We start from the raw sequence: 21,784 nt of genomic DNA, 5'->3' as shown, positions 1-21,784 counted from the left end.
TTTGTTATTGCTGGGGGGAACACATGTTATACCTTTGTTATTTATTTATTTATTTATTTCATATACAGTGCCCTCCATAAGTATTTGAACACATGCTAAAGTTGAGTATAAAGAGGAATATAAAATCATCTTTTGGAAATTGATCTTAATGTCTTACTGTAAATACAAAAATGAGGAAATATCCAACATTTAAGGACACCAATTTTCTATGTTAATGAATAATGTATCGTAAATAGATAAATGTTTTCCTTAAAATACAGGCGTCATAAGTATTTGAACCCCTATGTGTTAAATTCCCATAGAGGCAGGCAGGTTTTTATTATTTCATGGATCCAGGATACTATGCACCCTAAAAAAGTTCCCTTGGCCTTTGCAATTAAAATAACCCCACATCCTTACATACCCTTCACCATCCCTAGAGATTGGCATGGTGTTTTTTCAATTAGTCTATTAGCTGGTTTCATGCTCATTGAGCTCAATGCAAATCAAACCAGGTAGTAGGCTAATTGAAAACAAAACAAAAAAAGAAGCACCATACCAATCTTTAGGTTAAGTGAAGGGTATGTGATGATGTGGGGCTGTCTGCCTCATGAGAATTTAACACATGGTTGATTCCGTGTCAAATCAGGACACTTTCGGATCTCATTGTCACAGATTGCATTTTGCATTTTGTCCATGCTCAGGGTGGGAAATGAAAAAGAAACATTTGCATAAGACAAGTCAAATTGGTGTTTTTAAAAAGAAGAGGTAATGCAGATTAAAGAAAAAAATATTTAAAAAATCGTTGTATATTCCCACCAAGTGTTAGGGTGCTCTGAATATGAGATCCAACATTATTTTTCAAACTTGTGAGGTCTGCTGTTCAGTCCCTGATGGAATTTCTTTCTTCTTTTTCTGAGAGTGTTTCTACTGATCTCAAAAAGGGGGAAAAAATCAACAGCCTATGTTGAGTAAAAATATGTCTTCTGTAAGTCTAAACAGAGCCCAGCCAAGAACTCCAATAAAATGTTGATCAACTTTGAGGGACTGCTATGACCATCCAGGATGATCCAGACCACTCGTGGTGATTTTACTGCATGCTATTCCAATTTATGCACCAGCCTCCAAAATTTGAGCCTCCTACAAATTCTAGTTCTTGAGCAATGAGCTTATGAACTTTGACAAACAAAAGAGGCAGAGCAAAATTGACACCCCCCTCCCCCCGTAAAACTGTCTTAACTTGGAAAGTATTGATCTTAGCACAAAAACATTTTACAGAGTGTCTCCTGGGTAACATAGGTACAAATGGTATTTTTTTTTTCAGATTTTTTTGAGACGCAAGTGCGTGCGCTCTGGTTGATTTGACGTGGAATGACCCTCTTGTGTTTTGACTTATTGAATCTCCTTTACTGTAATAGGCCAGTCAATCTAGCTCAAAAAAGGGCCAAAACTTAAACTAATTGCAATAGTAATGGTTCATACTTTTTATTGATCCTTAAACCCTCCTGCATCACATATTAAAAATCTACCCATTTATATTTAGTGGAACATACTTTTATTCAAGGTCAAAGGTAGCAATTTCCCATGCATTTTGCTATTGGGATTTACTACAGGTGAAATGGGTAAAATGTTAAACTATAGATATCAAATTGAAACTTTCACAGTTGTTTACTCACATTAAGGCTAATATTTTTTGTATTGCAAGTTTTCTGAAATGTGATGTTTATATATGCAAATGAGACCAGTTTTACCTAAATATGCAATAATTTGCATATATTTCTAGAAAACTAAATCTGAACAATAGGTACAGTCAGCTTCAAAATAATTGCTGCATTTTGCTTCTATATTGGATACCAAAAGCCTATGCAAAGGGAATATTAGATATTACTTCATATCACCTCAGAAATGAGGAAATCAAGTCAAGTCAAAATCAATGCGTTTCAATGGAAGTACATTATAGAACAAATGATTGTCAATGATATGGTATGATGGAAGTATCTCAATGCATGCCAAGTCACATAAGGAAGATATTGACCTTTAGACAACATATCAAGTGAGTTGCATGCACTGAGATACTTCCATCATACCATATCATTGACAATCATTTGTATAATGTACTTCAATTGAAACGCATTGATTTTGGCTTGACTTGATTTCCTCATTTCTGAGGTGATATGAAGTAATATCTAATATTCCCTTTGCATAGGCTTTTGGTATCCAATATAGTAGCAAAATGCTGCAATTATTTTGAAGCTGACTGTACCTATTGTTCAGATTTAGTTTTCTAGAAATATATGCAAATTATTGCATATTTAGGTAAAACTGGTCTCATTTGCATATCTAAACATCACATTTCAGACAATTTGCAATACAAAAAATCTTTGTCATAATGTGAGTAAACAACTGTGAAAGTTTCAATTTGATATCTATAGTTTAAAATTTTACCCATTTCACTAGTAAATCCCAATGGCAAAATGCATTGGAAATTGCTACCTTTGACCTTGAAAAAAGTATGTTCCACTAAATATAAATGGGTAGATTTTTTATATGTTAATTAGATATACCTAGGGATCACAAAAATCTTGGAATGATTACTATTGCAATTAGTCATGGGTCAAACACTAGATTGACTGGCCTATTGGGCAGCCAATGGGCTAGGGCCGGCCCTGTAGCAGGCGAGAAGCTAATGGTCTAATCCGATTCAATGATCTATGCTAGGCTGAAGCTAAAAGTTGTATCGCCAGACTCACAGAATGGCTGGATGAACGGGAACAAGGTAAATATCGATTGTTTTGCTCGAGGGGAGGTGGAAAATGAGCGTATTTCCAAAAATGGCGGAATATCCCTTTAAGATCAATTTCCAAAAGATGATTTTATTTTCCTCTTTTTAGGCAACTTTAGCATATGTTCAAATACTTATGGAGGGCACTGTATATATTTCATGACCATTAAAGTGATTTAATATTGAAGGTTTCATATGTATTTATTTATATTTTAAAGCTAATACTTGTCTCAGGTGATTTTCATATTAAATGTTTAGAGATATAGTGTGTATATTAACACAATAAACTTACATTTCTTTGAATTCTGGACTATTGTAATTTTCTTTTGAACAGTTATGCAAGGCAAGTTTACTTATATAGCACATTTCATACACAGAGGCAGTTCAATGTGTTTAACAAAGATGAATGAATAAACTTTAAAAGAAATAAAATACAAACATGGAGGGGAAAAACAATAACAATGCTGAGTATGGGCCTAGAGAGGGCAATGTGGGCTGCCCATGCGTGGCCATTACAGGGCCCACGCTTTTGAGCGTGGGCCTAGAGAGGGCTTAGGGCTAGATGAGGGCAGCCCATAGGGGCCTGTGCGGGCCTAGTTAGGGCTATTAGGGCTAAGTGAGGGCTGCCCCTGCGGGGCCAGCACTGCGGGCCCAGCGCTTTGCCGATGAGCAAGCCCTCAGGGGCCCACCGTGGGCAGCCCGCTAGGGGCCCCAGCGGCAGCCCACAGTGAGCCTACAAGGGGCCCGCGCGGGCTTGCTTGCTGGGAAACTATTCCGATTTGCGCCGTCTGTTTACATGGGCTACATTCTATTCCGGTCTGTAAACGCTTTAGAATCTTTGATCGAAATAGCCGTTGTTTGCTACTTTTCATTGGGAAGATATTACGGTCAATCCGAATGACCGTATACATGAGCGTTCATTCGGAATAGGAATGGACTACCACCTCTTCTATTCCGATCACAATTCTGATCGGATCAGGATTTTCATTCCGATTGAGGTGTTTATATGACGATTTTTATTCCGATTGAGCTGTTTTTTCCGTTTCTAATCGGAATAGAAGTGTCCATGTAAACGGGGCTGTCTAACTAACAAACTCAAAGATCTAGAATCTAAACACATGATGGACCCCACTAACACCCAGTTAAAAATAGCGGTTGATGGTGCTAAAACAGAACTTAAAGCTATATTAGGCTAGCTGCTACATGAAGAAAACGCATTTGCACTATTCCAGCTGCGTCGTAAACATTATGAATCTGGTGATAAGGCAGGTAAAATGCTTGCACTTAGATTGAAACAACAAGAAAACCGCCAAGCAATTTCAAGTATTTACAATAGCAATGGGGCTTTAGTTACTGATCAGCTTAATATCAATGAAGCTTTCACTGACTTTTATAGGCCTAGTTCATTATATCAAACAGAATGTTGTGGGAGTGAAGAGGAAATGGACCGCTTTTTCAAAGATATTGAACTTCCAACTCTTTCTGTGCACAAAAACGTTTCACTTGATATTCCAACTTCGGAAAACGAAATCCAACTAGCTATTAAATCATTATCTACTGGAAAGTGCTGTGGAGATGATGGTTATAGTAGCGAATTCTTTAAGTGCTTCCATGGCGCTCTAACCCCCATCATGAAAATGTTATTTAATGACATTGTTTCAACCCAATCCATGCCATTAACCATGCGACAGGCATCGATATCTCTGATACCAAAGCCAGGCAAAGACCATCTCCAAATGGGTAATTATAGACCATTGAGCATCCTAAACACGGACTACAAAATATTCGCCAAGGTTCTTGCTATGAGAATTGAAAAGGTAATTCCCTCTCTGATCCATGTTGACCAAACAGGGTTTATTAACGAACAGTTAGGTGTGAAAATGTGTTTTACATTTTGACATTCACTGTGTGTAAAGTTTTGCAAAAAGTGTGAAGCTGAATTTGTGCTTACTGTTGCACTACTGTGCGCAGGTGTTTTGCTTATGTTTTGTTAACTCGCTGATAATCTTAATTTTACATTACATTACATTACATTTCATTTGGCTGACGCTTTTTAACCAACGCGACTTACAACATGGAAAAAAACAATTAGGATTTTTACGAGCATTTTGAACAACAATAAATAAATACAATAAGTGCATCAGTGGGTCTAGTAAGTGCATAATAAGTGAATAAGTGCATGAGTGAGTGCGATTGTCTGAAATAGTGCTATGAGAGGAGATGTTCTTTGAAGAGCTGGGTTTTCAGACCTTTTTTGAAGATGGCTAGGGATGTTCCTAGTTGGACCAGATAGTGCATTCCACCAACGAGGGACGACAGATGAGAAAAGTTTGGATTGTCCTGCGCGTGCTGGCGGAAGAGCTAAGTATTATAATATAATATAATATAATATAAATATAATAAAAATATTTTAGTGTGTAAACGATTGGAAAAAACTGTAAACTGAGCACTTCAGTGTTCAACTGGTCCCAAATGTCTTGATATATGATGGTTTGTGTGTCTTGATAATAAAAGACCATTTTGAGGAGAAAGTACATTGTTTTGAATTAAAGTTTCATTTTGCAGGAGAATTGAGGAGTTTTGCCCTTGTGTTTTTGATTTTGTGTGTAGAGTTCTGAGAGTATGAGGCATGTTTTCAGAAAATGTATGTTAACAATCGAGAAAAAACTGTAAGCATGCATATTAGGTTTGTCAGCAGAAATTCACTGGAAGTTTGCAAATAGTGGTGTAAGTGAAATCACTGTTATGTTCCCATGGCCCTATGTTCCCATATTTCTAAGAATGATTTCATGAAAGAAGAACAAAAACAAACAAATAAAAATAAATGCACCACATTAGGTGCACCATGAGTACTGTTTATAGTCCACTGCGGTCAATGGATTGGGAAAGGTATAAGAATTACTGCAATATAATGGATACAAGTGGACCTTGTTTTGAGAATCTATTTTGTGTAAACAAAAGATGTAAACAACTGTACTCCACCCTACTCTTTATATTTTCAAATTCTTAGTGTCAATGCATTCAATGAAATTGGTCAGACAGGTTAGTCAACTCGCCTACATCATAGAGTGTAACTGTCTTCGATCTGTCATGCATATCCTCTATCACTCCTCTTGACTATCTACTTTTCTTTCACTCAAACGTGGTGCACTTTTGGTGGTGAACGGATTTTTAACGGGATATCACTGAGGATTATAACGTGAGTCACATGTATTTTTCTGATGGATTATCTTATTAGCTATATTAACGCTTATTCATATACACATAGAGTGAAAATAATGTGGTCGCTGTTCAATCTCAGAATTTGTTCAAACATGAATCATGAATGGTTCCCAAAACAAAAGCCTGTAAAATATTACTGCAAAATTCTGTCTTCACATTATTATTATGATTGTGATTGTTGTGATTGTGATGCTGATTATTATTATTATTATTATTATTATTATTTAGTTTCTCCTGTGAGGCAATGTTTGGGCATTATCATTAAAAATGTTATTCAAAGAGAGCCCAAACTTTATCAACTTCTCAGTATGACTGAACCATTACAAGTTAGTAGGGTATGCAGATATGAAATCACTATAAACGGAATTATACCCATGTTGATTTTACCAGCTATCCCTAAACCATGTAGTCCCATGAAAATTACCAAAATAATTACCATTTTCATCCTTAATATCTTCATGTGCATTTGTAGACAAAATACTGTACTATTTTTTAATGTTCATACTCAGAACATGGCTGTTTCCATCAAACTACGTTGGGACAGGCTTTGCAAGTGTAAAAATTAAGGATTAAAAAAAATATATGAAAGCTTTGGGATTCAACGAAATATCTCAAGTTATGTAGACACACATTGAGCAAAATCTGAAACAGTGCAGCAGTCATTTACCTGGCTTGATTCTGTTTAATTTGATACGGAATGACCTACAGTATCTGTCAATCGTGTGTCTCACACCCAAAGTGTCATGTATTGTGCCTCTGCATCCTACTGTGAAGGTCATTTAGTGTTCTTTTCAGAGATGATATCTAGACAAAAAGGATGCATTCAGATAGTTCAATTGTCCGATTCAGTGCTCTCTAACAGGTTTCCAAAACAGGTCATTTGTTAATGTGGTTAAGGTGTGGATTAGGCTAGTTATGACAAAGAGTTTCATTCTACTCAAGCCACAGTGTGTGGACAGGATAAGCCCTGTTTGACTGTGTTACAACATTACATGTACAAGCCTAACAATCGCTAAGTTTAGTTTGTGATTGACTTGTAGTTTAAAAATGTGTGTCTTCACATTAGGTGTGTGGGGTGGGGGGCATTATGATTACTGCCTTGGGTTATTCTATCAATAAAAGAGTGGGTTAAAGCTTACCAATAGCATGGCCTGTAAATGTACTGTAATGCCCAGGCGATAGCCTACAACATTTACAATCTCAATATTGTTGTACATCTGATATTAATACTTTTGGTTGTAGTTTTTCTGACCTGTTTAAAGCCTCACATCCGACCAGACTATTATTTCAATATACTGTAGGTGCAGTCACAGCTGTGGGGATATTCTTTACCAACCTAAAAAACATGCGTTATATTGCATTTACATTTAATCTGTGAGCCATCTGCTTTGCATTTTTCTCTCTCAAGACTCATGAAATCGAATTTGCCTTATTTTGAATAAATGGAATGTTTGTGTTACAGTAGGCCTAATAGAAGTTCGCCCACAAATAAAGATGCCACCTTTGCCCATATTAGGAGTCTTGCAATATTTCAATGGGAAAATAACATGAAGAGTCACACATCTTACACTCTCGCGGGACGAAGAAGTCTGAAATGCAGGCGTTTTGCCCTAAACACTTTTGTTATCTGCCGTCGAGTGGATTTTGTGATCATTGGTACATTAAGATGGCGAACTTTGATTTCTGCTGGTCCAGAGCTAACTTGCAGTGTAACTTGCAATAGGTACAGTAGTTAACTTCGATTAGCACCCTGATCTCTTTATATGGGGATCTTTTTGTAGGCAATCTTCAGAGGTCTATATAACTAATAAGTATGTCAAGTATGTCACTCATTTTGCTTAAAGCAACGCTAAAGAGTCTTTTGTACCTTAAAATATTTTTTCCAAAATCATTTCAGTGGTTCATCAACTCATAACAGGGTGAACCAACGGCACTTCTGTGTTTACTTCATAGCCCTCTATCATAGTTTTTGTAGTTGGATGGAATGAGACTGCAGGTGTAAGGCCACACACACTGTGCGCACCATCAGGCTACTCAACAACGAGAGAGATCACTTCCTGTGTGCATATACTGTACGCTACTCAACAACGAGAGAGATCACTTCCTGTGTGCATATACGTTACTCAACAACGAGAGAGATCACTTCCTGTGTGCATATACGCTACTCAACAACGAGAGAGATAATTTCCTGTGTGCGTATACACTCCAAGTCGGCCTACCATAACTTCTCTGCACAGTATTCCAATAATGACAGTATGCCATTCAGGGGCGCCTGCAGGAATGAATGTTATGATATGCACTCCTTACCTTGTCAGACCCGAGGGCAGACACCAAATCACGGACGGGCATTACCTACATTTTTCCAAGGGCACTGTTGCGGGAATTTAAATTGATCACGGTAGTTTAAGATAGGCCATTCATATAGACACTGGGGTTACAACAACTGAATTCAAACAGATATGCCAAAAATGACTGAAGTGTGCCTGTAATTAGGTTACTTTTAATATGTAGATGTTTGAGGGTAGCCATAACCAAATGTATACATAATGTATCCTATAAGTTTAATTTAAACTTTTTCATTTTAACGGTATGCTTTTTTTTGCAGACACTTTTGACACATCATCGATCAATCCCAAAATGTTCTGCCGTACACACAGACAAGTTGCTTCATTAGGCCTCATATTATGCATGCTTCCCTTCTGCATTCTTCTCTACTGGCAAAACAACAACATGTACCTCAAGAACTCATCCTGCGCTTGCCGCAGTTGCCCAAAGGACAACGAGGATGATGGCTCCTGGTTCTCAGAACGCTTCCATGCCACATTTCACCCGTTCATGTCAAGCAACAGCAGTGTCCTCAGTGAAAAGGCATCCAATTGGTGGAAGGTACAGTAGGGCATATGACCTGACCCTCTCATCTTACAATTCACTTTTCTCAATGAAATGAATGAATGCCGCACAGCACTCCCCCTCCGGACAATTGTATTACCCTATCTCACCCATAGCATCTATTTATTTGTAAATGAATATACTTAGGCTACTGTATTTGTTCTTGTACATAGTGTTACTATCCTTATTATTTTCTTACTGTTTTTTTTATGTTATTGTTGAGTGTAAGATTGAGAGCAAAGATTAACCGGAGTCAAATTCCTTGTTTGTTTATGCAAAAGCAAAAGCAACACCCTGGTGGTGCCACTGACCATTTGTTGTGCTATTGGAGATGCTGAGGTCAACATGAAGATCTATTCAAGTGGCAAAACAGACATGAAGTTTAGAAGAAAAAAAAATAGTAGGGTCAAATAGTTTTCTTTTCATACTGTTAGACATTTGTAAATGGCCTGATTACCGCTATAAAGGATGAGGATTATTCTTAAAAGTAGTTACAGTAAAACACAATATTTTGCACTCAGCTGGCATTACAAGTCTTGAACAACAACAACAAAAAATAACATTGATGTCAAAACTGATATCATTGGTTTTCCCCTCACAACTTTCATGTGCACTCTCTGGTTCCTCTGATTCAAGTTTCTTCAGATCTGAATTTAGGATACTGTATGTTTATGTCTTATTGACAGAGATTACAGCCTTCTTATGGACAACCCAGCTATGGCGAGGTTGTGAAAAGGTTGTTCCAACTGATTCCTGACCGGGAGTACTACAGGGATAAAGGCCCGGAGCGCTGTAGGGTGTGTTCTGTGGTGGGCAACTCTGGGAACCTGAGGAACTCCCACTATGGACCGCTGATCGATGCCAGCGATTTTGTAATCAGGTAAAGAGCAGAATGTGTGAGTGTGTGTTGTGTTGGCAGTGGGGGGGGGGGGGGGGGGCGGCGACAACAAATGAGATTTTGCTTTGATCAGATTGCATAACTCATGATGACTGGCTATTGGCCATGATATCAATAGCCAGTTACGATCCATAAAAGCAGCTGTCTTACTTCCTAGCTATCCTTTAATAAGACTCATGGCTGTGTCAATTTGTTTTAACTCCCTTAAAGAGGAAAACAGCTTTTCCTGTAGAATTCTCTTCACATATGGTCATTGTACATGTAGGACAAACAAAGGTCCTACCAAAAACTTCGAGCAGGATGTGGGATCAAGAACTACTCATCGCATCATTTATCCTGAAAGTGCTGTTGATGTCGAGAACTCTACTCACCTGGTGCTGGTTGCTTTCAAGCCCCTGGATTTGGAATGGCTGATCAATGTCTTCACCACCCACCGTGTCAGACAGTAAGAAGTCCTGGCAAAATTACTGCATTTTATATTTGTATTATACAATATATGCATTTTATGTTTACTATACATATATAGTACAGGGCCTTCTGTAACAATGTACTTTGTTATGTGCTCTATTGTATGTCCCACAAAGAAAAGAAACACATGCACATGTCTCCATGCAGTCCAATGTTTGTATTTTGAGGAGCCTTTAAATTAGACACAGGATTACATTAAGATGTATTACTAGTGTATCGACAGACAGTATATGGAAAGTGATTAATGAAACAGAACATGTGTGTGATGATCTCATTTTCTATATCCCCTAGTACATACGTACGTGTGAAATCAACAATAACAGCAAATACAAGCTTGGTAAGTTATTATTAGTCTTGCTCGTTTACACTAGATTATTTCCACCATATGTTCCTTGGATTAAACCTAGATGACTTAACAAGTGTTGTTAGGTCTGATTCATGGTTATTGCAAGCTATGCGAACACAGCTGTCAACGCACATTTTGAAGTGTACACTGTTAAAAAAAAACCTGTAAAATTACAGTAAAGTACTGGCAGCAATTATTCCAATAACTGACTGTATTTGTACAGTATTGATACTGTAAAAAGTAATTACAGGAAGTCACTGTATGCAATATTACAGTATTTTACTGTACAAATACAGTCAGTTACTGGCATAATTGCTGCCAGTACTTTACTGTAATTTTACAGGAACCTAAATTACAGTAAAATGCTGTTTCTGGATATAAGAACCATTCATTTGGTGAAATGAATGACTGCAATGCAAATTGCAAAACAATGCAAATTTATTAGCACAATTATAAAACATTACATGTTTGCACATAAGCATACAGAAGAAAGTTCTTTGCGGAACACCTATGCAATGCTCATTGTTTGTGTATCAGGAAGGGGCCATCCCCAAACTGTTCCCACAAAGTTTGGAGCATGGAATCCAAAGTCTCTTGGTTAATGCTGAAACATTCAGAGCTCCTTTCACTGGAATTAAGGGGCCAAACCCAGCTCAGGGATGGCCCCTTCCTGTTCCAACATGACAGCGTATCAGGGCGCAAAGCAAGGTCCATAAAGACCTTTGGGATGAATAAGAGCAGAGACTGAGAGCCAGTCTCCTCTCCCAACATCAGTGTGTAACCGCACAAATGCGCTTCTGGAAGAATGGTCAAAAAATTCCCATAAACACACAATACAAATTCACACACCCTAAGGATTAAGAATGGGATGTCACTTAAATTCATATGTGAGTCAAGGCAGGTGACCCAATACTTTTGGCAAAACAGTGTATGTGTTCACTGACATGAAATGGTGTGTGTGTGTGTGTGTGTGTGTGTGTGTGTGTGTGTGTGTGTGTGCCTCTGAGTTGATCTCGATGAAGCATCTACAAAAATACCAATAAACAAGTCAATCAACAATATTCATTCACCTTTGAATAAACACAAGGGTTGATGCAAGTTCATCCTGGTATTCCAGGTTGAACACATAATTAGAAACATAACACATCCAACAGAACAGCCAGCCCAGGGAAGAATGAGGACCCTTCACATATGATTTGTCCTTCAGTGGAAACCATCCACTTGCTCTTTGGAAGAGTTGGGTCTTCAAGAGCTTCATGTATACAGTACAATATGAATCCCATTCAGTGTCCTGTCATGCATTATGTCATCTCATAGGTTGTTGTAGCTGTCCGGCTGGCTGGTCAGTGTGCTGCTTTGGACCGTAGTAGTGGATGGTGCTCTCCCGTGTGATGCATCCTCTGTCTTAACTATCTGTTCAAGTGAAGTGGCCACAATACGTTTTCCTGTTGCTTTTGGAGAAGTAACGATACTGCATCTAGAGGGGGGTCATAGAATGGTGTAAACTTACATCAGACAAATTAAACTAACAATGTAGGCTACTGTAGGCTATAGTAGGCTGCAAATAATACATGTACATTGTAAAGTATTGGTTGCCACTGTACAGATGAAAATGTGAGGGAGGCATAGCCAAGTAAAAACAACAGTATTTAAACTATGCCCAGTGTTAAACCCAGTATTTTTTTCAGTTTTCAAAGACAAATATTATAATAACTATGTAATTAGGCCAGGCCATGAACATGTGAAGTCAATACAAACAGGCCTTTGCCACCATTTAATCAACATTCAGCAATTATTTCAAGTAGGCATCACATTAACTCTATACAGAATTAGACTATGAAAATGTGGAGCAGGCAATAGTAGGCAATGTCACTAGTTAATCAAAATTCAAAAAGAAACTATTTGGAAAATGTAGGCTATGTTTTTGCAATAATTTAAAGACCAGAAATAACTTACGTCATACACACGAATGTGATAGGTCAACTCGCCCGGTGCGTTGAGCCAGCTACTTCAAGCAATCAACCTGTGGGTAGTAACACAACACAAATAAATTTTTGGTTGCAATGATGGGGTTATCCGATTATAAACTGTCTAGCAGTTATCTGTCAGTAAAGATTTTAAATCAGCACTTCGTATCGTCACCAAGCAGCAGTAGGAGTTAGACATTACCGTTGCGGTGGTGAACCATGCAGGCACAGGAGACACACAACTTCGGAAGAATTACACATTCATGTCGAAGCATTAACTATATTAGCACATGTTAACGTCATATGCATCCACGCACAAGTAAAGCATGGACGTAAAAATAGCAGTCGCTTTCAAAATAAACCAACGATGTTGATTTGCGTGCAGTATATTATGCTAAAATAGGCTGTTGACTAGCCTGTACTTTTCACGGACCTTACCCGGGCTGGTAGCTAGCAACATATAGCTGGAAGCTATGTCTGGGCTAGAAGCTATGTTTAATAACCGACATTTTAGTAACGTTAGATTATGTGCTTCCAGAAAAACATGTTATGGGGAACACTGGAATATGCTTTAAAAAAAATAAGGCTTTGTGCCATAGCAAAATGGCTAACATTAGAGCTACATATAGCCTATTAGTTAGCATACATTTAGCCAAATAAGAACGTAACAAAATAGAACAGAACACAAAGCAACAACGTCGACTTTATTTTTCCAAATAAATTGGCTAACTCGATTACAATCAATATGCACTTTATGATATAAGGAAAATATGAGATTCAACTTACCACGTATGCTACTTCTCAGAAGAAATCCGTGTGTCTGAGATAACGTAACGGTATCCAGAATCAAAAACCCAACGGTCTTCTCAATTTAAAAAGTACAGGAGCAGCCTGTAACCCCAGCCATTTTCCATGTTCTTTTCCAATAGTGCTTTGCAAATTACAGTTCATTTCTGTATAATCAGACACATAGTTTGCATGTCCCAAAATGCACTTCTCTTTACAGTTATCTGTTGTATTTTAGTAAACACAGATGATTCCTGTAAAATATTGCTGTAAATTGGCAGAAATTTTTAACAGTGTATACAGTACTTCCATAGTTGTCGCAAGATACGCAGATGAAGACCACCCAGATACAGTATGTGTGGTACAACGCACATTGTTGCGTCACTTTACAAACAATGGATGACACATTGTCCTTCACAATTTACTGCAGTGCTTGTTTACTCATAACAACGTTTTGTACTTATAACAGCTAGTTTTGTTTATTGATATCAAAGGCTGCTAAGGGCAAAACATGTACAGTACAGACCAAAAGTTTGGACACACCTTCTCATTCAATGAGTTTCCTTTCTTTTCATGGCTATTGACATTGTAGACCTACAATGAAGGCATCAAAACTATGAATTCACACATGTGGAAATATGTACTTAACAAAAAAGTATAAAACAACTGAAAATATGCCTCATATTCTAGTTTCTTCAAAGTAGCCACCTTTGCTCTGATTACTACTTTGCACACACTCTGCATTCTCTTGATGAGCTTCAAGAGGTAGTCACCTGAAATGGTTTTCACTTCACATGTGTGCCCTGTCAGGTTTAATAAGTGGGATTTCTTGCCTTGTAAATGGGGTTGGGAATCAGTTGTGTTGTGCAGAAGTCAGGGGTGATACACAGCTGATAGTTCTACAGAATAGACTGTTAGAATTTGTATTATGGCAAGAAAAAAGCAGCCAAGTTAAGAAAAACGAGTGGCCATCATTACATTCCAGTCAGTCCGAAAAATTGGGAAAACTTTGAAAGTGTCCCCAAGTGCAGTCGCAAAAACCATCAAGCGCTACAATGAAACTGGCCTTCCCAGGAAAGGAAGACCAAGAGTCACCTCTGCTGCAGAGGATAAGTTCATCCGAGTCACCAGCCTCAGAAATCGCAAGTTAACAGCAGCTCAGATTAGAGACCAGGCCAATGCCACACATTTCTAGCAGCAGACACATCTCTAGAACAACTGTTAAGACGAGACTGCCTGAATCAGGCCTTCATGGTAGAATAGCTGCTAGGAAACCACTGCTAAGGACAGGCAACAAGCAGAAGAGACTTGTTTGGGCTAAAGAACGCAAGGACATTAGACCAGTGGAAATCTGTGCTTTGGTCTGATGAGTCCAAATCTGAGATCTTTGGTTCCAAACACCGTGTGGACCGCAGAGTGAAGGCAAAAGGGCCAACAAGTGCTAAGCATCTCTGGGAACTCCTTCAAGACTGTTGGAAGACCATTTCAGGTGACTCTTGAAGCTCATCAAGAGAATGCCAATGCCAGTATTAAAAGCAAAAGGTGGCTACTTTGAAGAACCTGAAATATACTGTAAGACATATTTTCAGTTGTTTCACACTTTTTTGTTAAGTATATAATTCCACATGTGTTAATTCGTAATTCTAATGCCTTCGGTATGAATCTACAATTTTCATAGTCATATAGTATGAAAATAAAGAAAACTCTTTGAATGAGAAGGTGTGTCCAAACTTTTGGTCTGTACTGTATGCGGTCAACACACCATGCCATGAATGTTGTTCATAATTGAAGATGGTAATAAAAATGTTGGCTTAGCAATGAGAACAGTGTGTCAAGTTTGGAGCACTCGATGTGAATTCAAATCACAAATTCAGAATGTAGCTTAACAGTGTGGAGACATTATTTGTTATGCTTAGCAATAGCAAGTGCACTCTATTTCACATCTCTATGCTGTTACAAAGTATCTTTCCACATGAGAATGTCTGACCATAGTGCCATGCCCATTTCCGTCGCGTCATCTCAGATAATATGTTATTGACAAGTGAAGGACGCAACGTGACTGGTTCGTTCATAACACATTCATAACAGTTGTCATGAACTGCACATGAAGCAACTAATGCTACCCTGGTCATCACCTTTTCTCAGGTGATGGTTGTTAACCCTCTATTGCATAGTGTTGCTTCAGGGTAACAAACCCTTGTCGCCTCATTTTCTCAGGCCTACAACATCATACACCAATAAAAAAATGCTCATTTTGATCAGGAGGAAGTTTGAAAAGCCAACAGAATGCTTGTATTTGATCACATGACTTGTAAAATACCCTTCTCAATCTATTTTCCTCACCTGCACTCACATGCGGCAGGCATGTTTTTTTCAGCTCCACAAAATGAACCCGTCAAGTAAAGTGTTACCTAACTAATGCTACCCTGGTCATCACCTTTTCTCAGGTGATGGTTGTTAACCCCAGTTTCATGCAGTATGTCCATGAGGCCTGGCTAAAAGGAAATGGCCACCAGCCATCCACTGGCTTCTTGGCAGTGGTTCTCGCTCTCCACATCTGTGACCAGGTGAGCTGTCACCATGTTCTGTGCTAAGGTGGGTATGGGAGGTGGGGTGGCTATAGCGGCCAAACCAAATTTTGGTCCACAGGGCCATGGGGTTTGAGTCTGGCCCAGGTCATGGACGTTTCCTGATTGCACACCTTCTCTCTCTCTCTCTCCCACTTGCTCCCTGTCCTATCAAATTAAAGGCATACCAATATTTGTATACAAGGGATGTCAAACCATTACTTTTTAAATCACGATTAATCGCTGAATTTTTGTAGCAAATTACGATTAATCGCATATTTATCACATGATTAAAACTGTATTATTGTGTATTTCAGAATTAACGCTTAACGCTGACAGCCCGAATATATATGTATATGATGCTATTATAATAATAGTATCACCCACCATAATACTCATACCATTATTGTTCAAAAAGATGATGTAGATGTGAATGGAGGCTGTGGGAGTCAGTGGGAGGCAGTTCAGCACCCTGGACAGAGATTTTGTTCAACTCCTTGTTACCATGAATCCTGATCTCTTTCAGTCAAGTTCACTCTGCATTGACCAATGGGAAGTGATCTCCACACACCCCATAGATCTGAACCAATTACCAATTGCTAGAGAGTCGCGGTTAAGTGAATGTTCCTCTTCAGTTCCACTTCACGTTCGGCGTGCTAGCTTGTCACAGCTGTTAACATTTGTTTCTGTATGAAAACCTTGAATTCAAAATCTCTGAGCTGAATCATACCATGTTTATAACATGTCACCAATGTTTTGAAGTGTTCAATGTAGCAGGCAGAAGACTGTAAGGATGGGTTAATCCAACCAGATAATTATGAAGTGCATACACCATGCCTCCAAAAATACTCAAAAGTAAATGAAAGATTCTCTCCTTTCAGGTCAGAGTGTTTGGGTTCGGAGCAAACAAGGATGGAACTTGGGATCACTACTTCGAGAATATACCAGCGTCCTTTAAAACTGGTGGACATAAAGGCAGTTTTGAGTATGACATGATCAGGGAGCTTGACAAAAGACACCAAATTGAATTGTTTCGAGGATGGTGAGAGCCCTACAGTAGTTGTTTTATGTTTCAGCTATACCACACCCATAACTCAAGACTGTTAGATGTCTTGATTCTACTGTAACTGCAACTTTACACTTTACACTGATGCGGGTTATACGGTTATGTCCTATTTTAGTTGTATTTAGTTGATTATAAATTGTTCAAATGGCAAATGAAGAGAAGTGTTTGTAGCGAAGGGAGAGAGCAGTGTCCACTCCCCGCCCAGTCTTGAACCCTGCAGCTTGACCACCATAGAGCCAGCCCAGCCCCATTAGCATGATATTCAAAGAGCACATACTCAACTGTAGGGCATCACAGTGAAGGGCAGCGGTTCCCAAACTTTTACCCACACATAAGCTACCACCACCTACATTCTGCCTCGGCTCGTGTACCCCCACCATTAAAACCTTAATGGCTTATTAAAATGTTTAATAAGCCGCCCTTTTTTTTTGATAGGCTACACATACAGCCTACTAGAGTTTATAAATTATATTTTTATTAATTTATGATGACATAATTTATTATGACCTGATTCGAAATTGTGTATTTATTTATTCATGAATTAATTACAAAATATTTCAAAAGTTCGTTTTAACACCTGTCCACCACAGCCCTTTTCATCTCGCGTACCCCCTAGGCAGCTTGCGTAGCGCCAAGGGTACGCGTACCACAGTTTGGGAATCCCTGGTGTATGGAATGATGCCCTCCCCTTCAGGAAACTTGCCCATGCACTGCACACACACACACTGGCACCGCTCACGCAACAACCAGCCGCACTACTTGACTGCAATGCCAAAGAGCCAGGCCCGTTGGTACACTGTACATTTGGATAAGTTGACTTTCCTGATATACAGACTGATTCTGATCCTCTTCATCCTTAAAGGGATATTCCGCCAATTTTGGAAATGAGCTCATTTTCCACCTCCCCTCAAGCAAAACAATTGATATTTGCCTTTTTTTCCCGTTCATCCAGCCATTCTGTGAGTCTGGCGATGCAACTTTTAGCTTTAGCCTAGCATAGATCATTGAATCGGGTTAGACCATTAGCATCTCACCTGCTAGCATTATGCTTAAAAGTGACTAAGATTTCTGGTCATTTTCCCATCTAAAACGTGTCTCCTCTTAAGTTAGAAAGTGCAAAATGACCAACTGAAAATGAAACCTGGCGTTTTTTCTTGACTGATTTGACATGGAACTACACTCTCATCTGGCGTAATGATCAAAGAAAGTTGCAAACGTACCATGGGCGCAGTGATATCACACACTACTACTGCTTGTTGCCTATGGGGACTATTTTTAAATGCTGCGTGATATCACTGTTTTGTACAAATTGTATTGTTTGTATTTGTATTGTTCTTAAACATTTAATTTTTGCTTTGTTTTGGTTCTGTTTATTCTTTTATGTAAAGCATTACGTAACTATGTTTAGAAGAGCGCTCTATAGATAAAGCTTATTATTATAGTGCATGAAAATGCACTATACTGTTATTCCAAGTCTTCTTATTACAGTGCATGAAAATGCACTGTACTGTTATCCCTAGGCTTCTTCTTCTTCTTCTTCTACTACTTCTTATTATTCTTCTTCTAACGCACGCAATTCAGCTTGAACCGTTTAACTTAGAAACTTCATTCAAACTGTGTTACGAAGGTCTTGCTTAGGACATCAGCGCAATGTATTTTTTAACTTTGTAACTTTTATACTTTTTAAACTATAAATTAAAAACTATTAACAATTTCCCCATAGACTTAACATTGCTCATTATGACATCACGGCAGCAATTAGAATGTTACCCCAGCTGGTCAGCCACCTGGGCACCAACTGTCAGTTTCTCTCAGGCTCCTCTCTGAAGACTACATATTCTGTTCCCCTGTATCCTCTGCGCACAACAATATCAAAATAAGTCCTCCTAATTCCATCCAACTTTATATCCATTCATCTTCTTCAAACCATTCACTCATCCACCCATTCTAAACAGTCTGCCTATCAACAACATCAATTAGACGCTCTACATTGAACTTTTAAACAATCTACTCTGTCTCAGGCTGGCTCTCTTAAAGGGATATTCCGCCATTTTTGGAAATACGCTCATTTTCCACCTCCCCTCGAGCAAAACAATCGATATTTACCTTGTTCCCGTTCATCCAGCCATTCTGTGAGTCTGGCGATACAACTTTTAGCTTCAGCCTAGCATAGATCATTGAATCGGATTAGACCATTAGCTTCTCGCCTGCTAGCTTCATGTTTAAAAGTGACTAAGATTTCTGGTAATTTTCCCATTTAAAACGTGTCTCCTCTCAAGTTAAAAAGTGCAGTAAGACCAACTGAAAATGAAACCTGCCGTTTTTCTAGGCTGATTTGACATGGAACTACACTTTCATCTGGCGTAATAATCAAGGCAACTTGCAGACTACTGGCACTACTACTGCTTGTTGTCTATGGGGACTATTTTCAGGTGCTGAGTACGATATTACTGCGCCTATGGTACGTTTGCAACGCTATGAGAGGCACCTTCTGTCTCAGGCTTTAAGCATACAATCTCATTAAGACTACAGATCCTGTTTCACTACTTCCTCTGTCCACAACTGTTTCAAAATAAAGGTCCTCACTGCAATAATACACTATTAAATCATTTAACCATTGAAACTACTCAACTATTGAACTGTTCAACCATTCCAACTGTCAGTTATCATCCACTATGCCTCCAGTCAACTACATGAAACCTCCATGTACCTAGCAACCAACATAGCAACCATTAAAATGAAGTGTTTATGACTGTTTCCATAGCAACCAACATAATTTTACTGCAGTAACTTCTTGTTTCCTGATAGTGGCCACCATGGATACCCTAGCAACAAATGTTTCAAAATAAAAGTCCTCACTAGCAAGTTAGCTAGTTAGCATGGTTAGCATAGTTAGCATTTTTAGCATAACTGCAAAAAATCATCAACTAAGTTAGCTAATCAACCTGGTTAGCATTGTTAGCAAATTTAGCATTGTTAGCATAGTTAGCATTTTTAGCATTACTGCTAGAAATCATCGGTTAAGTTAGCTAATCAACCTGGTTAGCATTGTAAGTAAAGTTAGCATTGCTAACATAATTAGCATTTTTAGCGTAACTGCTAGAAATCATTAGCTAAGTTAGCTAATCAACATTTTAACATGAATAGAAATCATTAGTTAAGTTAGAACTGGAATGTTTAATCTTTAAACTGTCTACCTTCACACTATCAACTCTCTGTAAACTATGCAACCACCATGTTTACCCTAGCTACACCTTAGTAACCATATCTACATTATCTATCTATTTTTGCATTTTCATGCACTGGTAATTCCTTGGAATTGCATTTCTAGTTATTACAGTGCATGAAAATGCACTGTACTGTTCTTCCTAGGCTTCTTATTCTTCTTCTTCTAACGCTCGCAATTCAGCTTCAACCGTTTAACGTAGAAACTTCATTCAAACGTTGTTGCGTAGGTCTTGCTTATGCCATGTGTGCTTTGTATTTTTCAACTTTGTAACTTTTATACTTTTTAAACTATGAATTAAAAAACGATTTCCCCATAGATTTAACATTGAGCTATTTCCCCATAGACTTAACATTGCTCATTATGACATCACGGCAGCAATTAGAATCTTACGCCAGGTGGCTGGCCACCTGGGCACCAACTGTCAGTTTCTCTGGCTTTAAGCATACAGTCTCTCAGAAGACTACATATCCTGTTAACTGTTTCCTCTGTCCACAACTGTTTCAAAATAAAAGTCCTCACTGCAATAATACACTATTAAATCATTTAACCATTGAAACTACTCAACTATTGAACTGTTCAACCATTCCAACTGTCAGTTATCATCCACTATGCCTCCAGTCAACTACATGAAACCTCCATGTACCTAGCAACCAACATAGCAACCATTAAAATTAAGTGTTTATGACCGTTTCCATAGCAACCAACATGATTACACTGCAGTAACTTCTTGTTTCCTGATAGTGGCCAACATGGATACCCTAGCAACAAATGTTTCAAAATAAAAGTCCTCACTAGCAAGTTAGCATAGTTAGCATTGTTAGCATTTTTAGCATAACTGCAAAAAATCATCAACTAAGTTAGCTAATCAACCTGGTTAGCATTGTTAGCAAATTTAGCATTGTTAGCATAGTTAGCATTTTTAGCATTACTGCTAGAAATCATTGGTTAAGTTAGCTAATCAACCTGGTTAGCATTGTTAGTAAAGTTAGCATTGCAAGCATAATTAGCATTTTTAGCGTAACTGCTAGAAATCATTAGCTAAGTTAGCTAATCAACATTTTAACATGAATAGAAATCATTAGTTAAGTTAGAACTGGAACGTTTCATCTTTAAACTGTCTACCTTCACACTATCAACTCTCTGTAAACTATGCAACCACCATGTTTACCCTAGCTACACCTTAGTAACCATATCTACATTATCTATCTATTTTTGCATTTTCATGCACTGGTAATTCCTTGGAATTGCATTTCTAGTTAAACTTCTTCTTCTAACGCACCCAATTCAGCTTCAACCGTTTAACGTAGAAACTTCATTCAAACGTTGTTGCGTAGGTCTTGCTTATGCCATGCCTGCTTTGTATTTTTCAACTTTGTAACTTTTATACTTTTTAAACTATTAGTTAAAAACTATTACAATTTCCCCCATAGACTTAACATTGCTCATTATGACATCACGGCAGCAATTAGAATCTTAGGCCAGGTGGCCGGCCACCTGGGCACCAACTGTCAGTTTCTCTGGCTTTAAGCATACAGTCTCTCAGAAGACTACATATCCTGTTAACTGTTTCCTCTGTCCACAACTG

General features: G+C 38.3%; 2 protein-coding genes across 2 annotated transcripts in view; both read left to right on the top strand.

The window, feature by feature from the left end:
• LOC134099658 (macrophage metalloelastase-like) overlaps window positions 1-21,784 on the top strand; it is a 70,945-nt gene that overhangs the window by 27,078 nt on the left and 22,083 nt on the right. Inside the window, exon 11 of the mRNA XM_062552613.1 lies at window positions 18,754-18,774. Coding sequence (XP_062408597.1) covers window positions 18,754-18,774 — 21 coding nt within the window. The remainder of the gene's footprint in view (window positions 1-18,753; window positions 18,775-21,784) is intronic.
• LOC134099662 (CMP-N-acetylneuraminate-beta-galactosamide-alpha-2,3-sialyltransferase 1-like) lies at window positions 5,608-18,637 on the top strand. Its single transcript, XM_062552618.1, has 7 exons — window positions 5,608-5,960; window positions 8,589-8,869; window positions 9,559-9,752; window positions 10,036-10,215; window positions 10,530-10,575; window positions 15,785-15,904; window positions 16,786-18,637. The coding sequence occupies exons 2-7, from the start codon at window positions 8,621-8,623 to the stop codon at window positions 16,948-16,950; spliced, it is 954 nt and encodes a 317-aa protein (XP_062408602.1). The 5' UTR covers window positions 5,608-5,960; window positions 8,589-8,620; the 3' UTR covers window positions 16,951-18,637.

This window comes from Sardina pilchardus, chromosome 13 (genome assembly GCF_963854185.1).
Source record: "Sardina pilchardus chromosome 13, fSarPil1.1, whole genome shotgun sequence".
NCBI classification, from domain to species: Eukaryota; Metazoa; Chordata; class Actinopteri; order Clupeiformes; family Clupeidae; genus Sardina; species Sardina pilchardus.
The sequence above is the reverse complement of the archived record's forward strand: the minus strand, read 5'-3'. Positions and strand labels throughout refer to the sequence as shown.